This window comes from Etheostoma spectabile, chromosome 4, assembly GCF_008692095.1.
Source record: "Etheostoma spectabile isolate EspeVRDwgs_2016 chromosome 4, UIUC_Espe_1.0, whole genome shotgun sequence".
NCBI lineage: Eukaryota > Metazoa > Chordata > Actinopteri > Perciformes > Percidae > Etheostoma > Etheostoma spectabile.
In genome coordinates, this window is record NC_045736.1 from 17,579,133 (window position 1) to 17,604,617 (window position 25,485).

At 39.7% G+C, this 25,485-nt stretch overlaps 3 protein-coding genes across 7 annotated transcripts in view; 2 read left to right on the top strand and 1 right to left on the bottom strand.

Moving 5' to 3' along the window:
• LOC116687621 (voltage-dependent L-type calcium channel subunit alpha-1D-like) overlaps positions 1–14,621 on the top strand; it is a 62,554-nt gene extending 47,933 nt beyond the window's left edge. Inside the window, 19 exon segments of the mRNA XM_032513128.1 lie at positions 3,204–3,332; positions 3,431–3,496; positions 3,593–3,684; positions 3,804–3,963; positions 4,319–4,409; positions 4,412–4,445; positions 4,528–4,624; positions 4,740–4,842; positions 5,004–5,105; positions 6,718–6,803; positions 6,805–6,852; positions 7,698–7,814; positions 8,250–8,638; positions 9,431–9,457; positions 10,120–10,248; positions 10,416–10,555; positions 10,945–11,051; positions 11,279–11,596; positions 11,745–14,621. Coding sequence (XP_032369019.1) covers positions 3,204–3,332; positions 3,431–3,496; positions 3,593–3,684; positions 3,804–3,963; positions 4,319–4,409; positions 4,412–4,445; positions 4,528–4,624; positions 4,740–4,842; positions 5,004–5,105; positions 6,718–6,803; positions 6,805–6,852; positions 7,698–7,814; positions 8,250–8,638; positions 9,431–9,457; positions 10,120–10,248; positions 10,416–10,555; positions 10,945–11,051; positions 11,279–11,596; positions 11,745–12,050 — 2,541 coding nt within the window. The 3' untranslated portion in view covers positions 12,051–14,621.
• A 514-nt stretch (positions 14,622–15,135) lies between these two features.
• LOC116687620 (parapinopsin-like) lies at positions 15,136–18,622 on the bottom strand. Its single transcript, XM_032513127.1, is given in 5 exon segments — positions 15,136–15,597; positions 16,496–16,738; positions 17,499–17,827; positions 18,071–18,238; positions 18,241–18,622. Coding segments are annotated over 5 exon segments (1,014 nt in total). The 5' UTR covers positions 18,401–18,622; the 3' UTR covers positions 15,136–15,483.
• A 4,391-nt stretch (positions 18,623–23,013) lies between these two features.
• cacna2d3 (calcium channel, voltage dependent, alpha2/delta subunit 3) overlaps positions 23,014–25,485 on the top strand; it is a 33,074-nt gene continuing 30,602 nt past the window's right edge. For 4 of the 5 annotated variants that reach the window (XM_032514086.1, XM_032514087.1, XM_032514089.1 and 1 more), the window contains exon 1: positions 23,461–23,721. In XM_032514086.1, the coding sequence (XP_032369977.1) occupies positions 23,597–23,721 (125 nt within the window). In that variant the 5' untranslated portion in view covers positions 23,461–23,596. Of the gene's footprint in view, positions 23,722–25,485 lie in introns of all 5 variants that reach the window. The other variant, XR_004331737.1, reaches the window with a different exon arrangement.

Consider the following 25,485-nt stretch of genomic DNA (forward strand, 5'->3'; position numbering starts at 1 on the left):
CATCTCTGTAATGAGCTTTGTGATTGTTTAGTTTCTAACCTGACTACCCTGACCTTTCCAAATGCATGCTGGGAAGCATCAGCCATTTACCTCACTCCCTAACATCCTTTCCATGTCCCGCCTCTCACAGATGGCGCTCGGCCAGCAGCCCCATTCCCCTCCGGTCAGTTTTTTTCCAAAGAGCCTTGTGAAGTTTGTCCTTTCTCTCTTGCCATACTCATGCCCTTAATCTTTACCTCCAGACAGAATGGCCCTGGAGCTCAGAGCTTGGAAGTATCCATCCTCCACACAATTAAGGACAGTTTTAATATAGACTTTGTGAAGCTCAATCCACTTTTAAAGCAGGAAAATTGTAATGAGATTTTTAAGAAATGTCATCTATTACTTTCCTTAAAGTTAGAATAAGCTTCAGTCACAGTCCTAAGCTTCAGTCACAGAAAAAAATGATCAGCATCCTTATTACCATACTAAGAATCTGTGAAGAAAAAATTCCTCAGCAGGTCAGAAGACATTGGATTAGTCCGAATTTTTGTACATTTACACTGATGGTGGTTTAATACAGCTGAGTTTGAGGTTCTTTGATGATCTTGTGTTTGTGTCTCTGTGAGTGATTGTCTCTGTGTTTTGTTCTGTCTTCCTGTAGTGAGCTCTTAAAGCTCAGAATGGAGCTCATGTGTAGCGCAGGTGTGTAGACTCCAGTCAGGTGCATGAACAGTAACTACTTTCTCTACTCTTCACAACTCTCCGCCTTTACTCTTCGTCTATTCCAATATGACTCAATTCGTCTGGTTTTATTTCCTATGCCAGTATTGGTGTCTATCTTTGGCTTTCTCCTTCGCCCTCTCTGTCTTCCTCTCTCCTTTTCTGTTGTTCATTCACCTCTTTTGGCACCGGACTGTGAGAGCGCCCTGCTATGGCGGTTTTGTTGCAGGGCACTATTGACTTGCATGAGTTGCTGCATTGCAAAGGCTCCTTATCATCCAAATGTCTTGCATTTGCGTGCAGTGCTTCCGCAGCAACGTGGCAATGCTGAACGCATGCTCCATCAAGGCTGTGGCCAGGATTACCTAAAGAACCTCCTCAAGCTAATTCTACATTTTTTTATTGTTTCTGCTCATTCACCTCATATTTACGGTTTGTGAAGTATCGTACTGAGGTATTTGAATGAAGCCATTTCTGTCTGAAGTATCTTTTATTTCCAGTACTAAGCCTTCTGATGTGACTTGTTTAGTGTCAAATTAATCCTAGTCTTTTGCACACAAACAAATCACATTATCAATATACGGGTTCAATCTAACCGCCACCACGATTGATTTTATTTTGCACCTGGACATTTACGGTGTACAAAATGTTATACTGCTGATATCTTGTAATTTGTTGTTAAGACTAGAATCACAAACAATATCTGTGTATGGGTGTGGATTTGTGTGGGCAATCAAATTATTTTATTATGCTCAATCTCTTTTTGGTCAGCAAGCGTTTTCATCTCGGCCACTGAAAAATACTTGGTTTACAAAAGAAAAATTACAACCCAGAGAGATTGCAGCTGTCTTACATGTACTCCAGTCCTTTTAGTGGGTTCCATTAATGATGCACACAATGTATGATTTTTGTCCAGTTAAGTAATATGTTGACGTGCCTGAATCCGATATACAGGAAACACTAATAATCAGCAATGAGTTGAGGCTCTGTAAGAATAGCAGACAGTACTTTTATCATGACACAAATTCATAACCATTGTTACTTCAATAAGTTACCTTTCATTAACATGTTCTGAAGCTAAGCAAAGACATTTTAACCATAAAATCCATTCAATCTCATCAGTAATGACCATTACACCGGGGGAGTGATAAAGTTGTGTGCCAGTCTTACATGTTACTAAGATAAGTAATTTCATGTTGTTCGTCAGTCTGACATGCAAGCATAGGAATGTTAAGCTGTAAACCTGTGGCAGTCCTTTAAAGTGTTAGGATTTATGTTATGTCTGTCATTATATTACGTTTACAAAGACATGATACATGAATACATGAATGTCTGTCTTTGTCATAGTGAAACAATAAGACAGTTTTGTCCCGTCAATGAGAAGAGTATAGTGACTTTGTTCTGTCTGCGTCTTGAGTGACGTGTGCTGGCATTGTGTGATAAAGACGTTTCCAATGTAATGTTGTGTTTTGGTCCATTGTGTGTGAGAGCTGCGGGTTCTCTACAAGTCATTAATACAGGTCTTTGATTTTAAAGCCAACGGAGACTCCTCAGGTGGATGAGCAGGGGGTAAGATGCTTCGTCCCCAACCCCCCAACCCCTCCCCTTTAGGGCCATGACATGTTTAGATCTGCATTTCTTTGTTTGGTATTTTTCAGTTACACCTCCTATGATCTATTGCTTATTCCTATTTCATTTATTTCTTCATGGTATGTTCCCATTCTCTGTATTTCATTCATTTGTTTGGTTTTTTAATTTGCTTTTTTTTTTAGTTTGTCTTTTTCCTAAATGTTTGAAGTTATTTCTAAGGAGAGTGTGTCACTCAAACGTGACGCTGTGTGTTCTTTTAGATGGGAGTGGTTTGTGCCGCTCCTCACGTTTGTGCTGTTGACAATACAAAATGGTCTCTGCCACCATTCTTGCGTAGGGTAGTGACCCATGGATGACCCCTGGTGATCAGGTCACCCAGCTCTGACCTGTGAACCTCCTGGCTGACCCGTTCGGGTTGGCCCCACTGTGACTCCGCATGCAGTGACTCTGGACTGAGGGTGCCATGCTTTTTCTCCAGCATGCTTGCCTCCTTGCTTCTTACCCTGTAGGTCTATAAAGTCACAGTCCTCCTTACAGTGCTTTGGACCCAGACTAACAGAAACATATCAGCTGCAGCTACGCTGCTTTAGAGACTTTAATTATGTTTTGACCAGACATTTTCTAAAATCTGCAGCTTTGTATATGCTGAAAAGAATAGCTGCACTATGAACATGCAAAAGATGTTGCCACCACACCAGAAAACTAATCCATTCTCAAAGGCAAAACTAGATTTGCTCTAAACATGTGATTTTGCCCATAAGATGCAGTGCTGCTTTCTCAGCCCATATGTATCTGGCTCTGGGGTCTGAGTTCAGACCACATCATCCCGTAAAGCACTGCCAGGTGCTCTGTGTCCGCTACATGCACTGTTGCTCTCCTTTCCTCTCTGACACCGGACTGTTTCTCCACAGAACACGGAGGACAGCGCTCGCATCTCCATCACCTTCTTTCGTCTGTTTCGAGTCATGCGGCTGGTCAAGCTGCTTAGCAGAGGGGAGGGCATTCGCACTCTGCTCTGGACTTTCATCAAATCCTTCCAGGTGTGGCGTAGTACAATTATTTGATCGATGATTGAGGGAAATTTTAAAGTCACTCAAATTAATCTTTTTCTCTACTTTTTTCCCTCTCTTGCCTGAAGGCTCTGCCATATGTTGCTCTTCTGATAGCCATGCTGTTCTTCATCTACGCTGTCATTGGCATGCAGGTTGGTAACTAAATCTGACAGACCATATTTTTCCTCTGTGTTTCCCTAGTTGGGAAGGTTGTAGTTAAATCCATGTGCACAATATTTCTGCATCAGGTGTTTGGAAAGGTTGCCATGGTGGACGGCACGCACATCAACAGAAACAACAACTTTCAGACCTTCCCTCAGGCTGTGCTCCTTCTCTTCAGGTGTGTAGGATTCTGGGTTCAGGGGGTCATCAGTAAAATGAGGAACTGTGTTTTTAGTTTTTCTGGGTTACTTAATTGAATGATTCATTTGTGTCTGTTTTGTCTGTGTGTTCCACCAGATGTGCCACTGGAGAGGCATGGCAGGAGATCATGTTGGCCTGTATGCCAGGGAAACTGTGTGACCCAGAGTCTGATTACAACCCTGGGGAGGAGATGACATGTGGCAGTGGATTTGCAATAATTTACTTCATCACCTTTTACATGCTCTGCGCCTTTTTGGTACGTACAAATATTTACAAAGTTGTAATATGAAATTGGCCGTAACTTCATAATAATCTGTGCATCTGTTCTCAACAACCAAGACAGCATCATCATAGCTCCTTTCCAATAAAGCACGACATAGTCAGAATGTGTATCTAGGATTTTAATTTAGTTTAATTTATCTAGCTTGTAAGACTCATGAAAATAGCATGTGACATTCACAGCCCTTTCTAAACCATATGTTAACCAGTATTTACACTTTTATTTTGGAGTTTATATTTATTTAACCTTGATTGCTGTACAGTATAGTTAAAAAACAAAATGCAAATATTCAAACAAATGTATGTATGGCAATTTGCTTGTGCCCCTCCAGATTATAAATTTGTTTGTGGCCGTCATCATGGACAACTTTGACTATCTCACACGTGATTGGTCCATTCTTGGTCCACACCACCTCGATGAATTCAGAGAATTTGGTCAGAGTATGACCCGGAGGCTAAGTATGTGCTTTATCAGAAAGTGTTTCACATTTATGTTTCTGTCAGTCAATGTCTTACTTACATCTGTTTTGTTCTGATTCAGGGGCAGAATTAAACATCTGGATGTTGTGACACTTCTTCGTCGAATCCAGCCTCCTCTCGGCTTTGGCAAACTATGCCCTCACAGAGTGGCTTGCAAGGTCTCATCTCCTCCCTGATTTTATCATCTCATTTACAAATTACACACAGAAATACTGATCCTTTAGCTGGCTTTTTCTACATTGTTAAAGGTCTCCATGTGCTCTCTTCTTTTAGAGGCTGGTAGCCATGAACATGCCTCTGAACAGTGACGGCACAGTCATGTTTAACGCCACTTTGTTTGCACTGGTGCGCACTGCCCTGAAGATCAAAACAGAAGGTATAAGACAAATTGTAATCCCATTACACTGTTCATACAATAATACTCTGATACATTCACTGAACGTTCTCTGTTTCCTATAATAACGGGCTTGCGTGGATTTGAAATGGCTGTGAGCTGGAGTACTGTTTCTCAGGGACGATTGTTTCCCTGTGGTGCAGGTAATCTAGAGCAGGCCAATGAAGAGCTGCGAGCTGTCATTAAGAAAATCTGGAAGAGAACCAGCATGAAGCTGCTGGATCAAGTGGTGCCTCCTGCTGGTGGTTAGTGGAATCTGCCTCTGCTTGTCAATGAAACACACACACCTCCTTGTCCTGTTATAGTTTGACACACAATCCCAGCTAAAGCAGCTCACACACACACTGTGACACACACATACTGTACATATACACACACCCCATATGTTTGCATAAAATTATAGGAAGCTCCAAACTGCTCTTACATTACTATGTCCTCAAATAGAAACTCACTCACACACAAGTTATGCTGTATTGTGCTGTTTCTGCTCTGCTCATGTTCTCCTGGTTACCCCCTCATCAGTGTGTTTCTTATATATGTGTGTTTGATCCACACTTTTTCCTCCTGCCCTGGATTCTAATAGAGGCCACTGACTGTCTGCTGGGCTTTGGGCTTGCATGGCCTTGTAGACCTCTGTGCAAATGCATGTCTTCCTTTCTAATGTCTCACTCTCTTTTGTTATTTATCTGTCTCTCTATCTCCTCTCTCAGTTTCTCTTACTCAATCAGATGTCGTAATTGCTGTCCTTTTCTTATTGCTTGAGCTTCCACAGCTTATTCTTCTCACACTTTTATATCTCTGTATCTAAAACTCTGAGGCACTTCAGAATATTCTGAAGCAGTTCTGTTTTAGGGTGGTGGCATGGAACTAGTGTTGCCTCTCTCTCCGATTTCTGTCCCCAGCGTGCTTGTTTAAAGTGATTCAGACCCCTGCTTCAGAATGATTCTCACACACTCTTCAAATAAATCCAATTCAATGGGACAAAAATGAATGCAACATGCACATACACAGTTTTAACAGTCACTGACACACCGTGCAACAAAAAGGCATACATGAGCACAAACACGTGAATTAATGCAAACATACTGACATGTATGGTGCACACTGTATTGTAGCTCTGCTTGCTTGCATGTGCTAAATTAGTAATTTAAATGGCAATTTTCTAACATGTAAAAAAGAATGGTTCTTACACCTTACTGCCTCCCAATAAAAGATAAAATACATTTAAAAAGTGTCTTAACAAGAAATTAATGAAAGTTGTTTAAGATAAATATCTAAATATTTTAAAACCTTAGCTAATTGAAAGCTAATTTAAAAGTAGCAGTATTTTATATTCATACTGTATGTTTATTTGTAGTCTATCTCACATTGATTTTTCTCATTCTGTCCCCTGCATCAGTAGGAACAGAGAAGTTACATTAGATAATACTCACAACTTCAATGGGTCATATTGATACAATTCAATCTATCCGATTTAAAATCAAACATACATATAATGTATAAGATCTCTTTTTTATGTATCATCTAAAGCTGTTCATATGTAGAAATACACATACACAAATGAGGGTTTTTTTAGCACATATTTGATTTTCTGTTTTTTTTAAACACAGCAAAAAATATCTTGTGCAGATTGAGGTACAGTATATACACCATCATGATGGATGTATATAATTGGGATAAAAATCCATTTTGGTTGATTGGGGGTGGAAGGTCACTTGTCTGCAGTCCTGAAGTGATGGACCCTCAATTTTTAGGGGAATGGACATGAGAGGAGAAGAGTATCTCCTTCTCTCTCCCAGGGTACTGTATGAAGTGACCTGCTGACAAAGGAAGCATTTGTGTGGTCTGTTCACTCAGATGATGAGGTAACCGTGGGGAAGTTCTATGCCACCTTCCTGATACAGGACTACTTTAGGAAATTCAAGAAACGTAAAGAGGAAGGCCTTGGTGGGTGCTCACCCAGCGCAGAACAACACAGCTATCGCATTACAGGTGAGTCTCACAGTGTTTGTGTATTATTTATGGGAGAGAGGAGAGAGATTGTTTGAAATTGGGTGAAAACGTGGATTTATGAGCATTGCAATTCTGTTGTCTGTAAAATGCGTTGTTGTGCATTTCATTCAAATATCATTAAGTGTGCTAATGTTATGGTTTATGATCCAGCAGGACATTCATGATCTTGGTGTACAGTATGAATCTGTTACTGTGTTTGTTTTATGTTTTCAATGTGTGAATTTGTTATCCGTGTCACTGTGTCTTTAAATATCATAGATGTTGATGTTAAGCTTGTATCATCATTTCCTACCATCATTTCATGTGTTTTCTCACAATTCACTCATCGACTCATGAAATTCACATGCAAAGCTTGTTGCCATTTCTGTTACCTTATAATGTATGATATATGGCTATAATATTCACCCATATATCATTGTAAGACAGTAAACATGACCAACTTTTAATTTACTTATGTTTATTCACATGTTTGTGTATATTGTGCCAATTTGGCTTATTACTCCTACAAAGTAAAGGGAAGGGGGGGAAAGTAATTATTAACTCACTGCAGCATTTGTGAGACTGAGCACAGCTGGATGCTACACAAGACATTTCAGCAGAGTAATCCTTATGGCAGGTTGCATTCAGGAGAGCACATTTGTCTGTCTGTGTATTCTCATCTCTCACAGTCTGTCAGTACTGTAAACGTCAGGTGTTGCAGCACAAGTGTGTGTATGCCCAGTATGTGTGGTGGTTGTGACTGAATGATGTCAGATTTCCTTCTGTGAGTTGTAAGATGAAGGTCCCCGCTGTAGCGTTTAGCCCTCTTATTGTCATGGTTACAGGCTGGCCTTCGCACGCTGCATGATATTGGGCCCGAAATTCGCCGAGCGATATCATGTGATCTGCAAGATGACGAGCTAGTAGACTTTATTCCAGAGGAAGACGAGGAAATTTATAGGGTAACTGATTTATTTTACATGACAGGAGGAATGTTTTTGGCAAACGTTAAATATTGTGCTTGTAAAGTTACTTATAGGTATTTGCTAAGGTAATGTACATATTAAAAGCTACTTATAAAAGAAAATGTTATAAGATAAATAGTCAACTAACTATGTAGTAGATGTATAGTCTCTAGTTTATATTGCTACTATATGTAGTTTTTAAGAAATTTTGGATTTCTTTGTTTTTCTCCATTTCAATTCCAACAATCTACAAACAGTGCATTCATTTTTGCTCACATCATGTGCCATGAAACCAGCTTCTGAACTTTTTTTTGCTCATACAATTTCTGAAAAGAAAATCAGCCCTGAGACTTAACATCAATAGCACATTTGTTTTGCTGCTTTGTAAAAAGTACAAGCTCTGGTGGTTTTACTTTGAGCATTCTTTCACAGCGTAATGGTGGACTCTTTGGCAACCACCTCATGAACGGTGGTCATCGACGATCCAACGGCCACCAGACCAACGCCACACAGCGACCTCTGCAGGTGCAGCCTCCACCTCACTACGCCCACATGGAGCAGCCGGTGGGACGCCTGTCTCGAGCCAACGCAATGTCCCACCCCAACCACCATCACCACCACAACCACCATCACCACCGCCACCACAACTCCTACGGAAAGTCGCCCAAATCAACCAACATCAACCTCAACAATGCCAACGTGTCCAGTCTGCCCAACGGAGGACACCATCGTTACTATGAACATGCACCTCCCAATGGCTACCCAGGTCTTCGCAGCTCCTACTACGACTACGACAAGCCTCGGACACCCCAGGGTCAAAGGTATGCACACACTGATCATCAGCATTTGATCTGAAGGCAGAAATAGTTCAAACAATGGATGTCGAGTCAGCTGAAATATCTGTGTACCCAGATTTTGTTTGGTGGTGTGTGGAAATTCAGTTGACAGATTAAAAAAACTATTGCAGAAGTTTTGAAATTCATCATGTACCACTGTTCACTTAAGACCCTGAGACGTTTTCTTAGTCATTTTCATGCAGCTATCTGATTGCGCAAATTAAAAAGGAAAAAAACAGTAGTTTCTATGCATTGTGCTCATTGCATCAAAAAGGACATTATCTGTTGCAAGAATTCTTTCTCACAGGCAGGACCTAGCTTCTTATCCCTCTTCACCAACCTTTATTGTACTGTAAACCCTTCACTCCATAATGAATCACAAGGCTACTCTCATACTGACAGTTAATTTCATAAATGATCAATAGTGCACTTATCTCCTGATTTCCCATGCTCTGCTTAGTCAGCCGCTTCAGTATTGGGCCTGTTTTTCTTTAGTACCCAATAAGTTTGGGGGACAATTTCATTACTGCCACTTTACAAAAGAGAAATGATTTGGAGTTTGCTTCTTATCTTAAGAATAGAAAATGAAATTGTCGACATTTGCCATCACGCCCTCTCCTCCTCATACATATATATGAGAATGCTGTATATGTTTCATATACTGTATGATATATATGTCATTCTTTTTTTGCCCGTTTCTCTTTGTTTTCTCCCCCTTTCTCCTTCCTAACCAAAATGCTTTCTCTCAACCATCCCTCCCTCTGCTTTCTTGGACAGAAGGCGCTACTATGAGACCTATGTTAGGTATGTTGCTTTTCTAGGTTTGGCTCCAGCAGTATATATCAACAGCAAAAGAAGAAGTTTTTTTTCATGTTTGTTTGTTTCATTTTGACTTGGTTTTGGATCGGGGAATAATTGCATCCTTGCTAAGTCAGTATTATGTGCTATATGCTGGCCCGTCACTGACTGGTTGTCATCTGCCTTTGTTATGACACAGTTGTGTCAATGCCTTAAAGTAGAAATAACGTAAATGTTAGTGGCCAGCATATTGCTGAGAGCAGCCCTGCTTTATGCATGTATAAATGTAACATTAAAGCTTGCTTTGAAAAAGGACCCAGATGCTCGAAAACAAGGTGGTGTATGCGAATGATACCAGTCACCGCTAGGTCTGCTTTATGCTCATATTGCCAAAAGTGTCCCTAGATTCACTCCAGACAAGATCTGTGTTTTAATTAATCTAACAAGAACCTCAAAGTGGATGGGATGATTAGATGACAGAGTGATGCTCTTTAGCTCAAAATGTCTGCCTGTTGTCTTGGTTTGGCTGTGGTTACTAATTATAAGAGTAAACAGTTGCATTGCTGCCCCCTGTATGCATGGCAGTGCATGGCCATTTACCAGTTACTTCCCTCTACAGCTGCAGCATGCATTCACACTCTGACCCCTGTGCCCTGACTTCTCATCAGGTCCCACGGAGTCGATGGACACCACCCCACCATCCGCAGAGAGGAGGAGTTTGATGAAGACCGCTTCTCTGGGGAGTATTACAGTGGGGAGGAGTTTTATGAAGACGACAGTATGCTGTCAGGGGACAGGTATTACTTTTCAAAAATACTCAAAGTCATTGTACAGTTGTACCCTGCTCATAGTAGGAAAGAAAGATGCATAAAAAACAAAAACTTAATCCAAATACAAAGGGCTTTGGGATAGTGTGTGCAGAACCATTGCAATCCAACATGCTCATTATTATATATGTTGACAGGTATCCAAACAGTGACACAGAGTATGAGACTCCCAAAGGTTACCATCATCCCGACAGTTACTATGACGATGACGAGCAGCCTCTCTACCGTGACTCACGAAGGTCACCAAAGAGAAGGTTGCTTCCTGCCACACCTCAAGGTATCTTATCACCTGCAGCATGTAAGTTCAACTTCTACATTGCAGCCTAAGCATTTTAGATAAAACACAAAAATATCATGCCACATAATGTCAGTCATTGCTAGAGTGTAAATCTTGACCTGACATGTGTGTCTTCTCCTATATGAACACAGCATCACGAGTTAAGACAAATAAAATGTAATAGTATCACTAGATTTAAATTAAATATAATATGTCAAGAGTAGAATTAAATATTATGAGATCAATGCACATATAAATGATAATAATCAATAAAATGTGAATTCGGCAGTGACTTACCCACTCACCCAGTTTCATATTCCTTGAGTGTTTGCATTCTGTCAAAGCTTCTTGCATGAGGTCACTCACTGGTCCACTCCTGACTCGTTCAGGTAACAGGAGGCCATCCTTCAACTTTGAGTGTCTGCGCAGACAAGGTAGCCAGGACGAGCTTCCACATCAGCGTACTGCTCTACCACTACACCTTATGCAGCACCAGGTAACATAGGCACATGTCTCACGGCACTGTTTGCTCACTTACACTGTTTTGCACGCTGCGTCACGTTTTGGACATGTTTGGAATGCATTATTTTCTTCAGTCCCTGTATATTTGTTGAAGCAAGGTACATTGTGCACACATCCACCTGTAATAGCAGTAGTTGAACAGCTTACACTGTGCTACAAAGTGTATAAAGTTTGTATCTTGGGTCTCTCCTGAACCATCAGGTTATGGCTGTAGCAGGCCTGGACTCCAGCAGAGCCCACCGCCTCTCCCCAACCCGCTCCACCCGCTCCTGGGCCACTCCCCCTGCCACTCCGGCCAGTAAAGACCAATCACCATACTACACCCCTCTCATCCGTGTGGACCGCCCACACAGGGAGAGTGCTGCTAGCAGCCACGTGTCTCTGCGCAAGAGCTCCTGGTACACGGATGACCCAGAGTTCTCCCAGAGGATGTACTCACCTGTCCACCTGCAGGTGCCACCTGAGTATCACAACCAGTATCACCAGAAGAGAGGCAGCGCCACCAGCCTTGTGGAAGCGGTGAGTTTGATGCTAAATAAGGAGAGGAGAGGTGTGCTTGACCAAATCATTTGATTGTCAAAACAAAATAACAAGATGAGAAAAACAAGATCTACAGAATCTAAAAAATCTACAGTAACATATTGTTTCCTCTCATTCTGTCAAGCAGGTGTTGATATCAGAAGGGCTTGGGAGATATGCCAAGGATCCCAAGTTTGTTGCTGCCACAAAGCATGAAATAGCAGATGCGTGTGAGATGACAATAGATGAGATGGAGAGTGCTGCCAGCCACCTGCTGAACGGAGGGATGGCCCCAAGCATCAATGGTGTCAACGTGTTCCCCCTTCTGACTTCAAGGGACTATGAACTGCAGGACACTGCAGCCAGCTACAGCGACGAGGAGCCTGAGACAGAGCCGAGAGCTCCTTATGAGGAAGACCTGGCAGATGAGATGATCTGCATCACTACTTTATAGCAGTGGCTGAAGAAATCTGCAACTTAGAACCTTGTCAGACTACAATCAGTAAGAATTTTAAATAGAAATGCATCTGTTGGCTCCGACCAAAAGAAGTGCCTTTTACATAGAAGATAAATAGGCATATAGACAAGAGACACATTAGTCCCGTTCATTTAATTGTTCAGCCACCTGCCGGCTAAGGAGGTCACGAAACAGAGCCAGATACCATCCCTGCTGAGCACAGAGGGACTGACTGCAAACCTCCTGTCAAAGGCCTTTAGCTGGAGGTGACGTACAGGTTCAGCATGCAGCCAGTCAGAGATGAGGACATTGATGCCATTAAAAGATGGACCAATTGGCAAAAGTGTGAGATACTCTCCAGGGTGGGTCTCTAAGGGTGATGACAATCAGATGTACGATGTCATTACCTCGGTCACTTTATTAAGGTTTGGCATATCATGCAAGTTTTCAATGCAAGCATAGAAAGGCATATCTCCTCCCGTATTTGTTAGTATGACTTGATCCCTTTGTTGTTAGAGCAGACCGTTTAATGATCGCTACAGCTGAGTCAAAAAAGTGAAGTGCACCAGAATAGTTGTACCAGATTATGCAGGAACCAACTGTCCTACTTATAGCATCGTTCAACTTGAGATATGTACTTTTGAAGTGACATACGCATTTGTGATAAATGCACTAGCAGGCAGGTTATTTTAAAATTTTAGAATATCCTGATTAATATTTCATAGTTGATATGCTGTAAAATGTATTATATAACAAAAGAAACTTTGTAAAGAGATATTCTATATTTTGTAATTATGTATCATTTAAAAGATCAGCAATATGGACCCTCGTGACACCTGGTATGCTATAAAAGCAGACCTGCATTATTTTATTAGGTACAATATTCTGATTTGCCTTTTGTTTCTTTTTTGCTAATATGCACCATTTAGTTTGCCTATGAAAACAGCATTTTGAGAAGTTCTGCTTATGACAACACTACTGCACAAGATATGCAAATGGCTTTTATTTCTTAGCTTAGGAGTACACGTGTTACTTCATTAAACCAACACCAGTTGCATAAGGTTAAGCCCTCCTTAAAGGAGCAGTTTTAGGATCCAGCGCTAACATTTTATACAGATGTGATGAACACATCTGTTTGCATATTTTGTGCAGGGCATGCACAGGAATTTAAAATGCATAGTGCATTAACAATGCTGCTTTTTTAGTTGGTTTTAGAGTAAAACCTAGGTTTCGTCAGCCCCTACTGAAATGCCTTTTTACTGTTGAAAGAACGAAAAATTATAGTATTGATTGACTGATGGTAATAACAGGGATAAATTAATATTTCTCAGACCTTGTGGTGGGATTTTCCATGACATACTCTTTGTTGATGGTGTAATAACTCAATTAAACCTTTGTACTGAATCTTGGCAATCACATCTTAGCCTTCATGTAGTGTGTGAAGCCTCACGGCCTGTGGTGGCAGGAGACACACGCACACATCCAAAGGTCCGAAACAGTTCAACATGTGTTGCAGGTGGAAGGACAGAGGGTGTCCTGGTGTCAGGATGCTGGAGAGAGGCTAAGCAATACTAACCCCCATCCCTTTCTCTCTCAGCCTGCCTAGACGTCGTTAGGCAACGTGACAACATATCATTCTCATCTTACCTACCACAGTGTTCCACAGTGGAGTCTTTGAAGGAAATAGGTAGGATTGAACCTGGTCTTTGTGTTTTTTCCCTAAGCATATGTGAGAACAGTAGGGGAAAACTCACGCTGGATGCATAAAATGAGTAACTGAAGCCCGCAAGTTGGAACACATGACAACAGAATATCTCTTAGTTTTTATCAATTATCATTTACTGATCTATTACAAAATGGATACTGAACTAAATAAACTGAAGTGGGCTTTTTCAGGCATTACCATGGAGAGTTTGAATTAGCACCAAGGATATTTAGGGTTAATGTGTCGTTCATGAGTGTTTGATTTGTAGGTGAGTGCGTACTGTACTCTAATTCAACCGAATACTGTCATGAAAATGTAGGTTTTACATTTTGTGTGCACATTGAAAGGGCTCTTTGAATTGTTTGTGTGTAAAAAAAAAAAAAGTGTTCTAGTCCTTTTTTTGACAACTGTCATATAAAAGGACCAATGCACATAACAGGCACATTGTACTATTCGTAGCAATTACAGTACTGATGAACTGAAGATATGCATTATTTTGTAAACACTTTTAAAAGTTGTGTTATACTAAAGATTGAAAAGAACTTACTTTTACCTCATGCCAGGGATTCCTGAAAAAAAGAAAATAATGATTTGGTTTAGTCTATACCAATGGTATTTAAATATTAGCACATAGCTGTTTGTCTTTGCACAAGTAAGTGTATAGTGCTTTTGTTTCTCCTTTTTCTAAACAGATTTGTGTATTAAGGTGAGACAATTTTGTACTTTTTGTGACTGTGTGTATGGTTTAGTGGAATCTATATTTGTCATTTACACCTCACCTTAAAATGCTGGGAATGAAAGAATATTCATTCAAAAATTCAAAAATATTTTCAAGGTGCACTGCTTCTCTGTTCGCAGGTAGGAAAAAAATATAATGGTAAAGTACCAGTTTACAGAGAAACTCATATTGATTTGAACGTTTCTATTAATTTTCCTCATATTGTTAAGATTAAAATTACTATTACAACTATTAATGTCCTGAAAGCTGTATTAAAATAGAAGATAATGTAAAATATGTACAAAAGTATGGAAAGACCCATGGTAATGTTCTCTTCTTTAAAGTCTTGATATTTGCTCCTTAATGTTTTTATTTAGTAAACATTATTTATCTTGGTAGCAAATGCTTTACTATAACCTTCTAGGTTTTTTATCAATACATTTTTTGTATTTTCATTTTATTTTGGCCTTGACTTTATTGAATCGATACGGATATTTTATTTTCTATTGATCATCATTGAATAAACTTATGCTGAATAACTGTTTTCATTTATTGGTATTCTGCCCTTTTTAGAGAACAAACACTGTTTTCATCACAACTAAGTTTGTACATGTGAGATAAAAAAAAAAATCTATAAATCACAGTTAATCACAGTTTAGAATCTGAAGTTGAATAGCATTTATTGCCAAATTAATTTGGTACAATAAACACATTAGAAGGGAATAAACAGTAAAGCAAAGTATTAAATGAAATTTGCTGGAGTTGTATCCCTGGTGTTTTTGAGCTCATTCAATCAAGTCAAGGAGCTCTGGGTACCAAAGCAAAAAAACTGAATTAACAAAAAAAAAACAAGATAAACCAATGCTCAGCAAAACACCCAAACACAACCATTCAACATGGTAGTCTTGGTTCCACTGTGTTGCAACTGACAAAAAGGACGTGTACACTGTGTTGTAAACATTTAAACCAAAAACATTTTTAATAGATAGTTGTAGGTGTTTGTACTTTCAGGCAGGAGACACTTTGCCGGCTGGAATCTCGACAGTCAATGACCCCTCTGAATCATCGTCCATTAAGGGCTCTTTTCCACACAGTAGGAAGGGCACTGTGTATCTACGAAACTATAGAAAACAAAATGAGCCATAAAACGTTAATCCAAGAAGATGCATCCTTTCTATTATTTTATGTACATTCAACATTCAGCAGTGCAAGATGCAGTTTTTTTTGCATACAGTACAAACATCAATCCAAATCATATAAATGATATATGCTAAGTAATAACATGTAACTAATATTCAACAATAGTGTTAAATATATTGACAAAAAAACAATAACTTCAAAAACCGTAACACTTTTCTTTAACGCCTAGCATTTATTGGCAGTATGTAAAAATGTAATAAATAGTTCAAAACACACTATAACGTAATTGTGAGTTTTAGTGTTCATTAATCACATAAAAATATGAGAGATGTTATAATTGTTGACAAAAACAGTATAATAGTAAACACTTACTTGTCCTTACATCTGCTTTCAAGTACATTATTGTGTGTTTTACACCATTCATTACCTGTGTATATAGTGTTTAAGAATGCTAAATAGGGGGAATGAAAGAAAAGTATTACAATTGTTTAGGTGAATTGTTATAATATAATAATGTTTTATGAAACATTAACATCCATAACCTCCTTCTTTGTTTGATTTTAGGAATAAAATAATTTTTTAAAAAAGGCTCTTAAAAGATATCTTGATTTTTTTATACGTGGAATTTATGAAATGCACCCATTAAAATGACAATATTTACAATAAAAGAGAAAGAGTTATTACATAAAATATAGTTATGTCTTCACCCCCCCCCCCCCCCCCCCCAATATCCAAAGACAAGGTAAACTGTCCATCAATACCACCAGATGGTGCTGACGTAATGTATTTGAGAGGTGCTTCACAGCAAGCTTTTTCCCTACATTTTGTCCATAACATCTGGCTAAATTCAATTAGTATTTGTTTGTGGTCTTACATTACCTGTTTGTTGAGGTAGATGTAGATGATAGGATTGTATACAGTGCTGCTCTTGGCCAAGTAAACAGGCACTGTGCCTACCAGCGGGTGAATCTCCACATCGGGCTTGAAGACCACCAGCATGGCCAGGCTGGCATAAGGCAACCAACTGATCAGGAATGTCAGGACCATCAGAACCACCATGGCCGCCACCTTCAGCTCTCCTTTAGCTACTGCACCACCTTCTAGACAGGCCATCTTTGATACCTGTAACACAGAATATTGTTTAAAGGTCCCATGACATGAAAATGTCACTTTATGAGGTTTTAAAAACAGTTCCCCAGCCTGCCTAGTGGCTATAAATAGCGATAGGTGTAAACCAATTCCTGGTTATTCTGCTCTGCCTTTGAGAAAATGAAAGCTCAGATGGACCAATCTGGAATCTTGCTCCTTATGAGGTCATAAGGGGCAAGATGACCTCCTCTTTCTCTGCTTTGCCCACCCAGAGAATTTGGCCCACCCATGATAGAGAGAGACATCATGGCTTTCAAACGAGCAAATTGGCAGTTGGTCAAGGCCACGCCTCCAGCCCCAGCCTCCACCATGACCTTATACTGTCTTGAAACAATCTCTGCAGGCTGTGGACGAAGGTCTGGTAATACGAGACTACTATACACCCTATGATTACACCCTGCAGCAAAAATTGCCCATGTGTTTGATATATTAATAATATGTATAACAATATTATAAATAAAGGTTTAAATGAAACATAACACTGGTCAGTGCAGTGCTTCCCAACCTAGAGTTCTGCCCCCTTCCAAAGGGTCACAAGATAGATAAAAGGGTTTGGGGGGGAGATATGGCAGGTCAACAAGAGGCATACATTTTTTGAGATCCCATTTGAGGGGCATCCCCCCTCAAATCACCTTCTAAGTGTGGAAATATGGAAAATATTTTAATAATGTACCTCTACAAAATCTACAAAAACATTCACAGTACTTAGCCAGCCAAATGTATAAATGCTCACCTTGTGTAGTGTCCACATCAGCATTCCATAGGATGACAAGATAATGGCAAAGGGAACTGCAAAGCACACCGCAAAGTAAGCCAGGATGTAGGAGAAATTGTTAGGGTCTCGGTTGTGCCAGTCTGGTGCACAGGACGTCCCAACGCCCTCCAGCTCATACCTGCCCCAGCCAAACAGGGGAGGCAAGTTCCAAGTGAGGGACCACAGCCAGGATAAGGCAATACCTCCAACAGCATGCTTTTTTTGGAAAGTCATATACCCCAATGGCTTACAAACAACAAACATCCTCTCCACTGCAATCAGAGCAACTGTGCACAGAGACGTAATGCCTGCGGACAAGTGAGCCAAAGCAAAGTCAGGGGTGACACAAGCAGTGAAGGGCCTGCTTGTTATTAAAATTGAGAAGAAATATTGTTAAAAAGGTGTAAACGTAGGGATGAAAGTGCCATCCTTGTGTGTTGAACTAAATGTTTGTTGAACCAAAATGTGGTTTTACATAAGAGAGGCTGTATGTTGCACTATAATTCTGAAACAATATAAGCAATCTTTACCGTGCTTCTCTTTTTACTCACCAAACAAGGACACTGCAAAGCCCTCCATCACACATCCTGTTCTTCCCAGGGAGAAGTACCCCTGGGCGTTGTTGACCACAGACAGCACCCCTCCAGTCATGGCTGTGCCCAGGTCAGCCACAGCCATGTTCACCAAAGCGAAGTTGAGCGGCTGCCTCAGCTGCTGTGCATGAGAGATACAATGATCACCGTAGCGTTGAGTACGATGGCCGGACCGGTGAAAATAGCCATAAGGATGGAGAGAATGATGAATCCAGTGCGTGACAGAGCAGGTTCCCCATTCGGGCCCACATAGGATGAAGCATTTTGGAAAAAAACAGATGGCTGCATGGATGCAACGCTAAATTAGTGGTCAGGTAGTTTCTTGTTCTTGTTTCTCTTGTGCTACTGGATGTTAAACATCTTGCTGCTTAAGTGTGGTAGCTGAGATTAGATGCCAACAGCCTGAGCATAAATCCTCCAGATCTGGGCTTAACAAAGAGTAATTCCTCTAAATGATGATCCTTGATCCCTCACCTTGTTCACCTCATCTAGCTTGATTGTAAAGGCACTTAATGCTCTTAAGTCTAAGCAATTTTTTTGTATAATGCTTGTCTAACCTAAACCCAGTTATGCACAATCAATAGACGTGTTGTTGTTGTTTTTTTCAGAACAACCAGGCAATCAGGATATGTATGCTGCAGCGATGTCACATTAATGTGTCAATTTTTACATGACTATATAGACAAAAGAAAAAACTGAATGGAAATTGAGTCTGACAGAAATGTACTAAAAACACACAGAGAACAATAATAAACAAGACTTTTGGCTTTTGGAAATTGTCCACCCAAGTCTTGGCAATCAGAGGGAACAAACATAAACACTGTAACTAACACAAATATAAAACTGTATCTATGTATTTTTACTAGAAATCTCCATACTTTCTTATTAAAAAAGCTGGTTGTGTCACATACAATACGTCTCCTACAATTCTATCCAAATGCACAAATGAGAATCTATGCATTATTAATTACATGTACGTTGTTATATTAATATTTTGGCTCATTTTTTGATGTTTGGAAGATGCAGCAGCAAAATAACACAGATAGGAAAGTGGCAGCATCTCCACCATTGCAATTGCTGCTGCCATCAAATGCCAAAGAAGAAGAAAATAGTCTGAAAGACAGTCTCTGATTGGTCAACACTTCCAGCCCATTGAATTCAGGAAATAAAGATTGACTAGCTATTTGACTAGCTAGCTATTTTATGTGATCTCAGAAGTGGCCCAAGCTCTCCCATGCAAAAGGCCATTTGACTGAAAACAATAATGCAGTAAATCTTATAAGTGGCACTTCCGTCCTAATTATGCTTTTAAACAAAGGTTTGACTCGGGTACATTCACAAAAAGACCCTAGGTTGCATTTTGGCAAGAGTTACGCTTTAACAGTAAATCAAGCTTTTCATACAAAAAGATGACTAAATAATTGTTCAGTTGAGGATTTATTGTACTGGAATTATTGTAAAAAGTCGCCAAAAAGACACTGAAGTTCCAGGCTAGATTAATAAGCTCATAGAAGGGCTACGATCACATGGAATTGCCCAGATGTAAGCCTTCTTAAGAAACGGAACGATGCTAACTTAACACAATGCAGAGACATAGGAGATAACGTAAAGTGATTTATGGAATCATCATTATGGATTTAATTTACAAAGACACTGTAGTTCCAGGCTGGATGAGAATTTCTAAAAAGGCCTGCGATCACATAGAAGACCTCGTAGAAAACAGTGCATTTCTCTTCTTATATTCAAAAAAAGTAAGTATCTAAATTACATTGTATTGATCTGGAGATATTACATATAGCATAAAACTATGTTTGTTGTCATGTGCAGTGGTGACTCAGGTTAACAGGATGACTCCACAGTGCTCTTCACCAGCATCATCATCAGGATCATCATCCTTGCAAGTGCAACAATAACAAAAAAGGTAGTGTATAAATATTGATGAAGGCTGATGATCTATTTTCTTTATTTATTTTCTCACTTTCTACGTCTCTCTCCCACTTTCTCTCTCTCTTACTCACTTTCTCTCTCTCTCTCACTCTCTCTTACTCTCCTCACACAAATCAGGGGTCAAGGAAAGTTTAATGAGCATCAAGTCAGGTAGAGTTATTTATAGAGCACATGTAAGAAGGACAATAGATGTTGACAAAGATGTTTTACAGAATCATTTGAATATATTTACACTATTAAAGTAGGCTACTTGTTATGTGGTCTCCCTTCTTGGTAGCAGTGAGGAGTCTTGCTGCTGCATTGTGGAAAAGGTGACTAACTCCCACAAAAAGAGTGTCATCAAGACACGAAGAGATGGGAACATGTGAAACATGAAAAAAAAAATTACTCACATTATATTAACTTCACCAAATTGGTAATAGCCTAATTATTGTGAGGTGTTTTGTCATGTAGTCCATCTAATGCAATGTTATACACATCAGCACTGCGTATGAATGAAAACATAAAATAAGATTCAACTCCAAATGTCCCTTTTCTTTTTATGTCCTACCAATGACAATGAGATCTGATTTAACCCCACAGGTGTCATCACAATGGTGAAGTAACTGGTTGAGCTCTTTTTTACTTACACAAAGGAAAGTCTAGACTCAGGATCGCTAAAAATACGTCTCTTCTAAACCTATTATTGAACACTTAGTCAAATTGATGCTGAGTTCCATATATCAAGGCTTTGTAGATACTTGAATATGACAATGGGTCTGTCCATGAGTAAGATCAATCAACAACATATGGTATACTGAGGTAAGATGCAATCTTTCTCCAGTTACAAATCACTGGAAGAGAATGGCGGGACAGTTGTAGGTGGTCTGACGTGAATCATCCCTCACCGCTGAGAGCGGGAGATGAGGTTAAGCTCCTAGACAAAAGGTGGCCTATGTTTAACCCCTAAGAGGTTTATTTCCAATTAAGTCAAGACAGAGACTACTGTTTGGGTTAAGAGTTCAACAGCAGTCTGGTTGCAATTATAAAGCGTTATGTCTAGAACGATATCTTTAATTTTGACTCATTTGAAATGACACATAAAGCAGAAGCCCATTCACTGTATATTTTCTTTATTGTCACATAAGTGAAATTGTTTTGTTTTTTAAAAAACATGTTAACCATGAAATTGGAGACAGTTTGATTATTCAATCCAAAGGTCCATGAATTAGGTTTCAGCGGTTTGATTTTTTTTTCTGAGTTTTCTGAGCTTTTTTTGGTTCAAAGCTCTCCATACAGCCAGTAAGTTCAAATTGTTTTGTCAAAGTGCTATTTCCGAGGATAAACCTACACCGAGCCAACCTGGACAAGAACACAAGTGCTATGGATTAAATGATTAAAGCTACTCAGCTTGCTGAACTCTTAGTCCAAAATCACACCCATCATCACCATGACAACTGAGCATGATCACTCCCCGATGAAGTCTGTGCGGTATGGTTGAAAGCCCCAGGAGTTAAGTTAATCCTAAATTGGGACTGTTTTTCTTTAAGTAAAGAACATACACACTCAGATGCTGCACTGCAATCCAAGTCCAACAACATGGAGAGCACCTAAAGGCCTGAAAAGCATTTAATACATCTCTCAACTCTATTTTAGTTCAGAACGTGGACAGTGACGCTCATAACATAAATATCTGTGTGCATTCCCCACTGAAATGTATACAGCAACTCCCCCTCTCTTAACAATGTGTTTTGCTTGTTGGTACTTCGCTGTGATGTTTGAGCTTCGCTGTGCAGAATGATGTACTGTATGTGCAGAGTTTGACACTCGAAGGCTGTTTTCACAGGTTTCTCATCTTAAATCTGAGTATAGGACTTATGCACCGGCAGGATTTGTGACATCACAACTAGCTTGGAAGCCAGTCGTGACACAGTATGCAACTTACTGTGGGATACATACAGTGAGTAGGCCTATGAACTTTTTAGTCAGACTGGTGCAACAACCCAGAAGCAGATGACGCATTCCTTGCCCAAGGACACTTCAGCAGGACTTGAGTCCCCAGTCATGTTTTGAACCGGACAAATGAAAGTCAAGGACTTTCTTCAGTATCGTGAGAGAAAGCTGCTTTTATTTGCCGTCGATAGTTAATTAAAGCGTTAAGGGATGCGAGGGAGGAGAGACTGGATGATACTGTCCGTCATCCAACATGCAGGCACCTTATCGGCACGTCCCAGACAGTACAGGCTCCTCACAACTTTGATGTATGATGCAATTACTAAACTAATAAAGGCTTCAAGTCGAAACGTGGTTCTTGTGGTGGTGGTGCATCAACCCCCCTGCTGCCTTGACATCATTATCGCTCCCTAATCAGCGTTTACAGGAGACGATGAGAACATCTTTCGGTCTTATTTTATACAATTGCACTGACCCAAACTTTATGTCTTCACCAGTCACGTGCGTGGCAGAGGCGCTTACTCACCACCCCTCCATACACTTCCACGTGGAAAAATTGCTGGTGAGTTACGTCATTGTCCAAAGTAATTAATTAATAAACTTCAGCCAATCTTAGACAAATAACACAAATACTATTGTACTTTTCACTTCATTGCATTTAATTAAGAGCTATAGTTAGGAATACTTTTCAAATTAAAGTTTAGCTAAAAAAAAAACTCAGTTGATAAAATATGATCTCTGTAAGGCATTATGTTGCTAATTCTTTTTGGATGCAGGACTTTTAATGGTGTTCTTTCGTTTTAGTTGTTCTGTAGTATTTATCTGGACTCAGTGTGTATTTTTTTTTCTTCTATTGCTGGCAGTGCGGAAACCTTCATCAACCATCTGCAGTCTCATTATCGCCCACTGGGCCATTTTGTCAGGAATCTCCCCTCGTTCTGTGCTTCTTTTTTAAACTGTATGTTATATGGTCATTATGTCATGCACTGCATATTCACATCGCAGTAGTGAAACAGGCAGTAAAAACAGCTGTTTTTGTGTGCAGCGTGGAGATCGGAGACAGTGGGCTACACATCAAGCGTGCACGGTATAATGCAGCGTCAGCGTTAAATGCAACAACTTGAGATGTGCGTCGCAGAGGACAACTAAAGAACAGCGGGCTATTTGATTTTTTTTAGCATTTTGCAGATGAATATTCGGTAGTAGTTGTTTGCGGTAGCCGATAGCACCTGTCCATGCTGCTCTCCTCGGCTGGAAACTGAAGAGAGGACCCCTTCCCGTGAATCCGATTTCACATCCACAAGCTTTTAAGGCTTAGTTGCAATTGCAAACATACACGTTTCCAAGAATAAAGGTCCGTGATTCTTGCAGCAGAGAGCCAACTGAGGGGAGGGCGGAGGGGTTCCCCTCTCTCTCTCCCGCTCTCTCTCTCTCTCTCTCTCTCTCCTCTCTCTCTCTCTCTCTCTCTCTCTCTCATCAAATACCCTACTGTATTTAGGGTACGTGCCGGAAGAAGCGAGGCTGGACTGGAGACGTGCACCGGGGTCCAGGACGCTGCTGGGACGGGATTCTTACTGTACAGATATTTTATAAGCCGAGCCGAAGATGCCGGGGAACTGGAGGATCCTGTTTTTCCACGTGTGCAGCAGCAGATTCCTTTTGCTCTGGATCCTCGTCGGCTTGAATGTGGAGGAGGTGGCGGGGTCCCAGCAAGGGATCCCTCTGTCAGTGTGAGTGAGAAGCTCTGCAACTTTGTTTCACATGGAATGAAGTAATATGTTGAGCCCTTACGGGCAAGACTTGTAACCAGAAGTGCAACATTTTCACTTTGACTTGGTGTAGGCCTATTAGCCATTTAAAGAGGTTTAAACAGGTTACATGAACAGAGAGATTGGGATTTTTTTGTGAAAGTCTCCGTTATCTGATTCTTGTTTGTCTTAAAATGACCATTATGTGGAGTTTAATTCAACCCCAGGCATCTGTCTGTAATTCCACACACAGGCCATACTACAGTAGGTCTAGCTATTGGTAGAGAGTGACACTAGGTGGGTGGGAACGCAAGCAGTCACACATGGGATTTTAATAAATAAGCAGAAAAGAATAAAAAAAAAGCACCGAAGGTGAAGTAATTCAAAATGTAACATGTTGATTAAACTGCTGCAGCAAAGAGGTTGAGACATTTAACTCTTATTTGTCTTATTATGTTATATGGTTGCATTGTATACAATCAATAAATTATAATAATAATAATAATTATAATAATAATGATATATGAAGTTATTAAAATATATGGTTCTGCTAAAAACAAGACCTCAAGAAGATCTCATGGACTTTAGAGCTACATTTTTAATGGCACATTTTATCTCAATTGGTTTTTATGTCCAAAATATTTCAAATTGATGAAGAGCAGGTAATTTTTTTACAAACTTTCTGATAACTGTAAATTGTTACAGTTGAAATCACAATTATGCAGGCCTTCACAAGTGCAATCTAATCATTCATAACTGTCTACATTTCACAACAATAATGAACTGATAATGAATCACAGTTTATATATATATATATATATATATATATATATATATATATATGTATATATATGTAATATATATATACACATATTAGATTGTATCTGCAGCAGATTGGGAGACGTGTTCAATTGCAAAACCTTTTACATTGGGAGAATTATTTTCCTATTTCTAACTGAAACTATTTAAACACAAGACTATGTCAATTCCAAAATAAAAGTCAAAAATGTAAATGTGTACCCAAAAAGTTCATCTCACCCCTGTACCATGCCAGAGTTATGCATTTTGATATATTTAAACTCTGTGCACAGATTAAAAAAGGCTAGATTGCGCACCTACAAAGCATTTTAAATCATATTCCTGCAAGGTCTTAAAATGGTCAGTTTAATTTAAAATCCACAATGTTATATAAACAGTCAATACAATTTTGCAAATCAGTGGAAAATGGGACACCAACTGAGATCTAGTTGTTCTTAAATAAAATGTTTGGGGTTTGTTTTAGAAAAAGGTTGTGCTCAGGAAACATCTCTGAGCTGTTTTTGAAAAGTTGCTTCTGCAGATGAGGACAGTTTGACCACCTCATGTTATCACAAATAAGTTATTTTGTAAATATAATTTTATAAACGTAGTTTTCCTTATTTTCTGAATCTTTAAATCAGACCACATTCTCAAAACAGCATCTGTGTCTTCTGTAGGACTGTCACATGTCCTACATTTTATGTGCAGTATTTCGCTGCCATGCTTAGTCATTTACAGTTTAAAAAGCTCCAGTAAGTATAGATCATCAAATTTACAAGCAACCATCTGTCAGGAGAGTGAAGGTCAGGGACACCAGAGCCATGACGATAAGCTTTAGACGGATTGGTCGGAAACAAAAAAGGAAATGACAATTGAGGAAAGATTAAAGGAGGCTGGGCCGAGGAAAGGACAAGCAGGTGATAAAGATATGACTGCTGCTGGTCTTTT